Consider the following 11,281-nt stretch of genomic DNA (forward strand, 5'->3'; position numbering starts at 1 on the left):
GTTTCCATTTGACCCTATTGGTGGATACCTCGCGTCTGTGTCAGCTTTCATTATTGGTTGGTTCAGAGGGTTTCTGTCGTGCGCTAGCCACATCTTGTGTATGCCGGAAACGTACTTCGGTTGGGTTACTACATCTTTTTCATCCGATTCCTTCCACATTATTGGCCTACGGGTTACACTCGCGCTAGATTGATGAAGGATGCCTTAATGCCTTCCTTCTAGCGGATCTTTCCCTATCGACTCCGACTCATTGCTCTGGGGCAAAGATCTAGAGTCCATTTGGCAGTACCTTGGGGTTTGCAGTCATTAGTGGCAGATCCTTCGCTATCGACAGTGGGAAACCATCATTGTCTCCTGATCGATAGATTCTTACAGGTGTTCGACTCGAGCTCATCTATTCACACTTGTTAGATTGTACTGGGTACCTTGACGCTCATTATCATTATCGGTGAGTAGTCTCGCGTTTGTTAACTGTATACATCAATGACCGGTAATCAAACGATTTCTCACATGGTTGACTTCAGATCATTTATTTCCATGGTGTAGAAATGTACCACGGCGGTCGGTGAAGACCTTAGGTTGTATCAGCATTCATTGGTTCACTTGACAGTTGCTCCTGTTGCTGCTAGTTGATACCACTCCACTTTACATGTTGCAGTCAGTCATGGCGACATTCTATATGCTGGCACCTGATTTTGCAGTGTAGTACCATCCTATTCCATCATGTTCAGTTGGTACCTTTTGGGGACCAGTCTTTGATATCAGTGATCCGTTGCATCTTTCAGCATCATTGACAGTCTTATATGTGATATTCATACATGTACTTGTTCATTATGATCAGATGATCCATTATATATCTTTCAGTCATTTATACTTGTATACTTAGTGGATCCGCTTGTACTTGATATGCAGACATGCTTTACTTTTTCTGAGCATGGATATGCCTGCCTCAGACAGTATTTCTTTCTGATCTCCTTTGGTGGCTTGGCAAGCTGAATTCTGGTGAAGTCCTCCTCGGTTTTTGACAGACTTCCTTTCCATGTACTCGCATAATATATTTCGGCCATCATGTACCCCTTCTGACCTCATATATTAGGGGGCATCTGTTATAGCTCCAAATCTCACTCTTATGGTTTGTGATGCTATACTTATGGCCTAGGGCAACCCCTCCTTCCAGACCTGGTCTTAAAAATTTTAAAAATAGTGTTTTATCCGTTATACGCGACATTGCCCTGAGTTAAACGCGTGTATACGCGGGTATGTGTATAGCCAACCCGCTTGTATGTATTAAAACACTTAAAAAAATATAAAACTCCTTATTTTCGGGTGGAGATCACGGGTTTTACCTGCTGATCACCTGTTAGTGCCCGTGGCCCAACTGTTCCCAACCAACTCCTAACTAAAAAACTACTTTGGAGATGGTATAAAAAGACCTCGAAGGGAAGGCCTAAAGGGGGAGAGAGAGAGAAAGGTTATTATGCTGAGATTTTTTCCTTGACCAGGTCTGAAGTCCCTTGTGCCTTCTGCACTTCCCCCATTTTGTACAGGAAACCTTTGTTTCCTTGTGTGTTGATGTTCATCCACCATTTATGACATCATGGAGAGAGTCATGGAAGGAGTTTTGTTAGAGGCTTGAGGCTGGAACGGATCCGGAACGAAGCTTTGCTTGGAGCTTGCTGAAGGTGACTCAGGTGAAAATATTCCTTTTTATGTACTTTATTTGTCTATAATAAAAGAAACACATGTCTTGGTTCCCGAAATGAATCTTCTTTATGTAAATGATATTCATGTTTAGAATTCATATGTAAATGGTTGTTTGGATTTCATAACTAACTACCTTTCTTTATAACATGAAGATGGTTTCTTTATAAGTTTTTTTCCATGTACTGTTGTATTCTTTGAATTGGTTGTTTTGCAGGACAAAAGAGAAGAAGGGATCTCCAAGAAGGGTTTGGACCCTAAAGGCCTTCTCAAACGTAGGACCAAAGGTACGTACCCTTATCATAGAATTTGCTTATAATAGCATAATGGTTGTATGAATGTATGTTTCTTTGAATAGATAACTTTCAGTCTGTTAGGGTTTCAACCCAAAAAGCCCTAGGGGAACATTTCCCTCTACCAAGAAGCAATAAGGGTTTGCAAACAGGGTGTACTCTATCACCTTTGTTGTCTTTATTAGTCATGGAAGGATTGAGCAGATTGATTGGGAAGGCTAAGAGGGATGGCAAGATCAAAGGGGTAAAGGTGGGTACTAGGATTTGTATAAGTCATTTATTGTTTCTAGATGACGTGCTACTATTTGGGAGAGAATATATGGAAGAATGGTCAACCTTTGAAGAATTTCTTCAATTTTCTTGTAAGGCATCTAGAATGGAAATCAAAGGTCAAAATTCTTGCTTCTTAATTCGTTTTGTAGAAGAACAAACCTTATCCCAGATAGTACCCTTGCTACCTTTCCAACATGACTCTACTGATTCAGGTTTTAAGAATCCAAGTTACTTTATAAATCCAAATAATTATTTGAAGGAAGGTTGGTTTTGACTTCTAAAAAAGGTGGAAAAGAAAGTGGAAATTTGATGTTTTAGATGGCTATCCCTTGGTGGCAAGATGAGAGTTTTCAAAATTTTCTTGGAAAACATACTTGTTTATTGGCTCTCTTTGTCCAAGATTCCCAAGTACATCTTAAACTCAATCAGGAAAGAATGTTCAACTTCTTATGGTCTGGTAATAAAGCTAAGAAAGGAGTCCATTTAGCTAGTTGGGAGAGTCCATGACTTCCAAAAAAGCTATGGGTAAGGGGCTTTAAAATATCCTCTAGTTTGGGAAAGCTCTATGTATGAAGAGTTTGTGGGGAGTGATCACTAAGGTTGGTCTTTGGAGTGATGTCATGATATCCAAATTCTTTAAGAAGTTATCTCTTATTGACTAGACTAGGAAACCTTGTAAACTTAGTTCATGTGCTTCAAACAGTTGGAGAGCTTTAATGGATTCTTTTATTTGAATTTGGAGAATGTTGGAGATGGAAAAACCATCCTTCTAGGTTTGGATCCATTTACTGGAGGAGAGGAATTCTATATGTTACCCTTGGATCTTGTTCTTCTTTTAAATAGTAATGGTTTTATATTTTTTGTCAAATAAAAACACTTACATCGGACGAAACAATTAGTGGCTAATTACAAGCTAGTGATTTGGGACTTCAAGGAATCTTTATAGAGGACTAGAACATATATAAATAAATGGGTTGTCACAATATGGTATTTATTTTACAGGAAGGAAATATGAAATAGTATGGAGTTGGAATGTATCCATTGGTATGGTAACAACTAAAGAAGCATATGAAGCAATTTCTTATTCCTTTGTGACCGTTAAGGAAAAATGGTGGCATATGTATTTTTGGAAATGGCTTTGTGCCTTAAAGCCCAAGTGCTTTAGTTAGCTAGTACTTGAAAACAAGATATTGACTTGGGACAACTATATAAAGAGGGGAGTTTGTGGTCCTAGCTTGTGTGTCCTTTGTAGTCAACAAACTAAATATATTGATCACTTTTTTTTTGTGCGTTCTCCAAACTTTTTGGAAGGATATATTATAGATCTTAAAACTCTCCTTTGTTTGGGAAGATTTTAACTTTCAAGAGAGTCTATTGAAGTTGTATTTTTCAGTTAACAAATTTAGATTTCTTCCTATTTTTGTGATAGGGTGCGTCTAGAGACAAAGGAATTGTGCTTTATTTAAAAACTCACATATATTTGCATCAAAACTCACATATATTTGCATCAATTATTAGTTTGAAAGTTGTTGGTTACTTTAAGGAATTTCATAGAGAATATAAGTACAATGTAGTCAAATGCTCTTTCCCTCCTCAATTTTCAGAATAGGTTCTTGTTTGGAACAGGTATGCAAATAGTTGTGAACAAAAATCATAGATACTTTCAATATGAGGAGGCTTTGAAACAACAATAGTGTAGAACTGATGGCTTTATGGGGTTTAATGTACTTTTAACTCAAAAAGGTTTTTCTTTATACAAATTCTTGGTGATTCGAAGATAATCATTGATTGGGTAAATGGACATACTCAAACTCCAAGCGCTTTCATGTATTTGTGGCAAGACAATATTCAAGGGCTAAAAGTAAAGTTTTAGGCCATCTTTTTAAACATATTTTTAGCCAACATAATTCACAAACTATAGGTTGTGCAAGCTAACATTAAATAACCTAAGTGATCTAATCAAGATTGAAGAAATAAAAGGCAATTTTGCCATAGATAAAGACTTCTTATAGACTTATTTGGTTTTGAAAAAACCGTTTTCTACTAGAATTAAATTTTTTACAAATTATTGTATTGATATCTAAGTGGATTACTGTACCTACTTTAAAATTTCTAGTATAAAAATTGTAACTAGTTTTTACAACTATATTAAGAATTTTTTTAATTATACCTGGATCTATATCTAAATCAATTAAATTATCTCTAAAAGAATTAAAAGCTATTTCAATCCATTGATTCTCTTTAATTCACCCCATGAATCACAAGGTTGTTTATTTTAAAAAATCTACACTTATCAATAGATTCTCTTTAATGCATAATTGATTTATTATTATTATTATTATTATTTTAAAAAGTTATGTTATTTAGAATAATTTATTGGTGGTTGATAAGTGGTAGACTTTTACTTTTGTTAGATGTTATTTAGGTTTTAGTTTGTTTGTCTTTTTCTTTACATTCAAGGAAGATAAGTATTTAGCAAATTGGACAGAGTTTTAGGTCCTATAAAACCAAAAGGCAATTTCAACTTAATAGTACTTGCAAAAAAGCCAATACGTCTTGTTGTCATCATTAAGGTTACCTCCGATATTTCTTCGTGGGTGACCAAAACCACATAGCATTATTGAATTCACTTTGCAATTCACATGTATGTGGGCTCACACTACTAGCTGCGAGTTCCCTCTTCTCCCATCGGCTCGACTTCGCTTACCACTTCACACGATATGGGGTTACATTTTTGTTGCAATTTGGTGTTTTTTAAATATATTTGTTTTTGTTTATATTTAATTTAATTATTAATATATATATATATATATATATTATAGATTTTAAGAGATTATTTTTAATAGCTCAAGTATGAAGCTCAATATTGAGGGTGTCAAGAGAATTGAACTTGTAACTTTTCAATAGCAAAAGTGTTTTAACAATGAGGACTTTGACAATTTGAGCTAATCTTCCAAGTTAATGATTGTTGAATATTATTTATAAATACAAGTTGATTTATTATTATTTAAAGAAATTATGTTATTTAAAATAATTTATTAGTGGTTGATAAGTGGTGGACTTTTACTTTTGTTACATGTTATTTAGGTTTTAGTTTGTTGGTCTCTTTCTTTACATTCAAGGAAGATAAGTATCTATAAAATTGGATAAAGTTTTAGGTCCTATAAAACCAAAAGGCAATTTCAACTTAATAGCATTTGCAAAAAAGCCAATATTTCTTGTGGTCATCACTGAAGCTACCTCTAATAAAATCACGTGCTTCGAAATAGTATCTAACCATAATCTCGTATCTAAGATGAAATATCACACTTAGTAGTAGATTAACCTCTTGCTGAGGAGGGTTTATCCTTACAGCAAAGTAGTTGATTATTATTTTTTTCCCAAATTTTAAAAAATCTTATCGTTTTTTTTTTTCTTTTCTTCTAAATTGGAAATATTAACAAAAGTTTAAACTTTGTTTTTCAAATGGGGAATTCGCTCATTATAAATGGTAAACTTAAGAAAAAAAAATCATATTAGGTTAATGTCACTACAATAATATGATTGACAGTTATATCCATAACGTTAATAGCCATAAGCAACAATCTCTCCAAATTATCACTAAACTAAATCCCAACGAATAATCATAGGAACCATTTTATCATGTTCAAATGAAATTGTTTTAGTGAGGTATTTGTAAATGATTATATCATTTCATTAGGAGTGATAGTTAACCTTCACCCATCCACGAGGTATTGGATAGATAATGATCGGATGTGCTTTTAACACATTTCTAGATGTTAAGTCACTAGTTCAATCACCTGCCCTATTCGGGTGTTATTCTTGGACATGACCATGATGTAGCCTCACCATTTCCAAACTTACAAAAAAGAAGAAGAAGAAGATAGTTAACCTTCACACATAAAATAAACATGCAACTACTATTAAATCAATCAAGATGGGTTTGAAACTGATTTATAAACAAGGGATTTACAACCAACTAATTTCACCAACCCAAATCCTTTGTGAAAATGTATTTGTTCACTACAATCTTTGCTCAGGTTTAATTATATGGCATGTTCTTGGGTGTAACCTTCTCAGAAGAAACCACTTAAAAAATATCAAGAATAATTAGGACTTTGAGTTGGTTTTTTTGTTGTTGTTTACTACTAAGCAAGCACACAATAATGGATTAGGCTTCTTTACTTTAAGGATTATCCCTTTTGTGCTTACAATGCTTTATGTTCATATACCACTAATTGACACCATCCAATTATATGTGTGCAAAAATTCTCCATACTTTCCACCATTTTTGGACACATAAGAAATTACAGAGTAGTTGACTCTGATAGAGCTCAACCTAAATTGCATTGAACATGCCACAATTGATCTGATCATGGACACACATATTAAGAACCCTCGCCAACAAAAGATCCAATTATATTGGGTTGTCAAAGCAAGCCAACTCCTGCACCAAGGCAAGTGGCTCACTGGGGGCCAAGTTCAACAAAAGTTTCCCCATCTCATGGATGCACTAAACATAATGGAGATCATTTCTAAATATCAGTGGCCACCCACCTATTCCATCGTCTCATAACAGAATTTTCTATTTTGGTAGTTATTTCTATATTTTCTAGGTCCTGAACTTCCAGAGCCATTTTGAGGCCGTAAACAAAGTTTTCTGGAGTAACGGGGCAATGACAGTTTATGTCTTCCATCAACAGTAAAAAAATGTACTTTTCAGGTAGAAATTTCCAACATGAAATTGTTCAGGCCAAACAAAGATTGTATACCAAAATTACAACCTTGGGAAGTTGACTTTCCAACTTATCCCATTAGGGCCCAAAAGCCTTTGGCGCTTCATCCCAGAGGGTTAGGTTTTTGGATGTTTATGGTTTCTTTATGATAAAAGTACCTCCAAGCCTCATTGTAACATAGTTTAGTGAAGGCATGTGGCTGTTACATCTCTTCTCAGAGATAAGTTACCACCATTCCAGCTAGTTCGTTCTTATATTTTGATTATATAGATTCAAAAATTTCCATTTATTAATAAAAGTCAAGTTTCATTGTATCTCTATGTTTTGGTTATAAAGGTTTCAAGAGGAATCCGTCATGACCCAAACCAACCTTTACATTCTCCTTTAAATGAGCAAAATTTGCTTGATCATCAATAAAGCTTAACCCTAATTTGTCGAGAGGAAACAAACCCAAAATAGTAGGTGACAACATAGGGGTAAAATTAGAAGCCCTAACATTAGACCCCACATTATCACTGAGAGACGCAAAGTTTTCCTTAAAAAAAACAAAAAAAAAACCTTCTCTGATAGACCCAAAATAGATTTTTATTCAACATCTACAAGGAATTTTATTTCTTCATAAAATAAACAATTCATAATTTGGGAATAGAAATTTTAACTTACCCATGAAAGTATCTTCATGTCTTTGCTTAATAGGAGGAGTTTTCATCACTTGATGTTGATACAAGGAAGTGATAATCTTTTCCTCTTTCTAATCATCAAAATCCTCATCTTAAACAGAAAAAATGTATGGAGGCTTCACAAAAATAACGTGGGAGGGTTTTCGAGGAATCTTAGGAGAATTCCTTAATGGTCACCTTGAAACATTAGAGAAATGATCCTTCAAATGACCTGTGGCTTGACACCACATGCAGTGGAAGGGGATTCTCTAGTAATTCGAATGTTGAGTAAAAAATCTATCGCCCAACAAATATATAGTTCATTAAGAAAATCAGGCCATGTCAAACTCTACTAACACCCATACCATTCTTTTGATTACTGACAAGATACTTTTCTCATCGAAATACAAGAAATTAGTCACCTTGTTAGCGATATCCAAAAAAAAAAATTTGAGACCTTAGTTCTAAAGGGAACCAAAGAAGTGAGAGCCATAAGTGACACACAAATCTCTCTTCCTTTAGAGGATTAAAGTTAGGGTGCCACTTGCATAGAATGAGAGAGCTATTATCAAGAATCCAAGGCCTAGACATGATATTTTCCAAGTATTCCATATCTAGGAACTGGAAGCATAATCAATGGTTGACCAACAGGGTAATCCTAGGGCTATAACCTATAATGGTTTTCCAATGCACACATATCTATTCTACCATTCTACTCAATTCATAAACTTGAAATCGAGCTAGCCTTTAATCGCTCTAGAGGACAAGCTCTCAACCCTATCCATACTGACATCCTTCCCCAACATTAATGAGAGCTGATTTTCCTTCGCTGAATATGTCTTTTGTGCTTTGCGCTCATGAGCTAGGAACCCTCTCCTCTTTTGTTGCAAAGAGTAAAGTATCTTCAAGGAAATGTCCAAAGATTTATCGGGGGAGGAAGCCACTAGTTTTTATGTTGAAGATAATGTCACAACTGAACCTAATGTTGACGAGCAGTTAGCGCCGTTCGTTACGCCTTCAAATGCAAAAGTCCTCTATACCTATATCCACTTAATAAATATTCACACCCCACTCAATGTCCTTTCTTTACCCCTAAGAAACCGTTTCATTAGTCGACCGACTTTCCCTTCCAACCATTCCAGTGACGCCTTTTCAACACCCCGAAGTTTCGGAGAGCTATGTCCGACTTTCCGAATTCCACTCACACCATACAGGATTTGACACGTCCATGCTATCCTGTCATTTTTCTATTGGCTATTGCATTCTGGATTTCATTGTTTTCAATCAACTTTATCCGTAACAGCCGACCTTTTTGTCTATAAAACACACGCTCCCATTGAAGCAAAACACACACTACACTTGTACACTCGTGTTCTGCAAATTGGTTCTTCTTTGCAACAGATTATTGAATTCCAGCATACTTGCTATTGATTCTCCACTTCTCACCATGAATCCAGAAATTTCTCCTGTAGATCAGTTCTTCAGTGCAAAGGCTACGGCGGCCAAGAAGAAGTGCAGAGCGTATGTGACTTTCTTGGCGGGATGTGGCGACTATGTGAAAGGTGTGGTCGGTCTTGCAAAGGGTCTCCGCAAGGTGAAGAGCGCATATCCTCTCGTCGTTGCTGTGCTGCCCGATGTTCCGGAGGATCATCGCCTGCAATTGCGAAGACAGGGTTGTATTGTTCGCCAGATTCAACCTATCCATCCCCCGGAGAATCAAGTGCAGTTTTCAATGCCTTACTATGTCCTTAACTACTCCAAACTCCGTATTTGGGAGGTATTTTCATTTCTTGCAAATCTCCATACATGAGTAGATTTTAACAACAATAATTTTCCTGCATACCTGAATATAGTTATAGTTATTAACAATCTTGTTTTGTTTTGGGTGGTGGGCAGTTTGAGGAGTACAGCAAGATGGTATATCTGGATGCAGACATCCAAGTCTTTGACAACATTGACCATCTTTTTGACATGCCGGATGGGTATTTCTATGCTGTCATGGATTGCTTCTGCGAGAAGACATGGAGTCACACTCGGCAGTACAAAATCGGATACTGCCAGCAGTGCCCGGACAAGGTATCATGGCCCGTGGAATTAGGGCAACGGCCTTCTCCATACTTCAACGCTGGCATGTTCGTTTTTGAGCCGAGTCAGCTGACCTTCGACTGCCTTCTGGAAACTCTGATGGCCACTGTGCCAACGCCCTTCGCGGAACAGGTCTGGATCTGTTCTCGATTTCAGTCACGATCATCTAAATTTTTGTTTGATTTACCAGATCTAATTTTGATTAAATTGTGATATATGTATGTTTTGTAGGATTTCTTGAACATGTTTTTTGAGAAGATATACAAGCCTATCCCTCTCGTGTACAATCTGGTTCTGGCCATGCTGTGGCGACATCCCCAGAACGTGGACTTGGACACTGTCAAAGTTGTTCACTATTGTGCTGCTGTAAGCTTTCTTTTCACTCCTCAAAATTTCTGCAATTGCATTTTCGATAGAAACAATATGATTTATATATAAAAGACGAGATAGATGTTCTGAGCTTACAGGGTTATGATTATGGGTGGATGTGCAGGGATCGAAGCCGTGGAGGTACAGTGGGAAGGAGGAAAATATGGAGAGGGAAGATATAAAGATGTTGGTGCAGAAATGGTGGGACATATACAATGACCCCTCGCTCGACCACTCGGGATCAGGAGATATTACAATTCCAGATCCAATTTCAGAGGCCGATGGAAAATCAAATGATCTGCAACGAGTGGCTGCTAATTCATTCTTTGCTGCTGCGACGCCAACAAACCCCAACTTAATGCCTGCACCGCCTGCAGCTTAAGATTTTTCAAATTGCCAGAAGCCGTCCCCACACATCTGTTATACCGGAAGAGGTGGGGACAATTTGAATAGTATACGGAAGATCCTAGTGTATATAAACAAAGATCGACGATTTTGCTGTCGCGCAACTTGCGCTGACTATTCTTCATTGTAAATTAATTCAATTAATATTTGTAAATAGACAAATTAAGATTTGTACGATTCGAAGTCCATGGTTACTCTTTTATTTTCTCCGATTTGAGTCAAATAATAATCTATATTATTTTAATTTAATCGTACATCAACGAAAAATATTAAAATCACGAAATCTGATTTGATTATGACTGATTATAAAACTTAAAAAACCTGGCATGGCAACTGAATTTTTCGATTCACCAGTTGCAAAAAAATCTTCATAGTAAAAAGATGAAAAGGAATGTAACTTAATAATAATCTTTCCACTCACGTTTATGTTTCATTGACATGATTTTTTTTAGAATTATCTTTATAATGCTTCATTGTGAGTAACATAATATTCTTTTGTGAACTGTATACTTTTCCGTTGTAAGTTACCTTTATAATAATTATGGATTATATTAACTTTGTATCTTTTTCTTGATTCTTGGAAATATTGTTATTTTGTGAATTACCTTTATACGGTTCCATTTTAAGTTACTTTTATAATAATTATGGATTATATTAGCTTTATACTTTTTCTTGATTCTTGGAAACACTAACAATAAAAAAATCAAAATTTGTAAGTCATTTTTATAATAATTATTGATTATATTTACTTTGTACCATT

At 35.8% G+C, this 11,281-nt stretch overlaps 1 protein-coding gene across 1 annotated transcript; it reads left to right on the forward strand.

The window, feature by feature from the left end:
• Positions 1-9,007: 9,007 nt before the first annotated feature.
• LOC149154590 (galactinol synthase 4-like) lies at positions 9,008-10,727 on the forward strand. The gene is made up of 4 exons (XM_089446006.1): positions 9,008-9,439; positions 9,559-9,879; positions 9,979-10,113; positions 10,241-10,727. The coding sequence occupies exons 1-4, from the start codon at positions 9,110-9,112 to the stop codon at positions 10,496-10,498; spliced, it is 1,044 nt and encodes a 347-aa protein (XP_089302132.1). The 5' UTR covers positions 9,008-9,109; the 3' UTR covers positions 10,499-10,727.
• The last annotated feature ends 554 nt before the right edge of the window (positions 10,728-11,281 follow it).

Source organism: Pinus tabuliformis, chromosome 9 (genome assembly GCF_031772625.1).
Source record: "Pinus tabuliformis cultivar Carrire ecotype Pingquan chromosome 9, CPIR1, whole genome shotgun sequence".
Taxonomy (NCBI): Eukaryota; Viridiplantae; Streptophyta; class Pinopsida; order Pinales; family Pinaceae; genus Pinus; species Pinus tabuliformis.

Coding starts and splice junctions, on each gene's coding strand:
- LOC149154590 (XM_089446006.1), top strand. CDS start 9,110: ATGAATCCAGAAATTTCTCCTGTAGATCAGTTCTTCAGTGCAAAGGCT. Junction 9,440..9,558: donor CCAAACTCCGTATTTGGGAG/GTATTTTCATTT, acceptor GGTGGTGGGCAG/TTTGAGGAGTACAGCAAGAT. Junction 9,880..9,978: donor CAACGCCCTTCGCGGAACAG/GTCTGGATCTGT, acceptor TATGTTTTGTAG/GATTTCTTGAACATGTTTTT.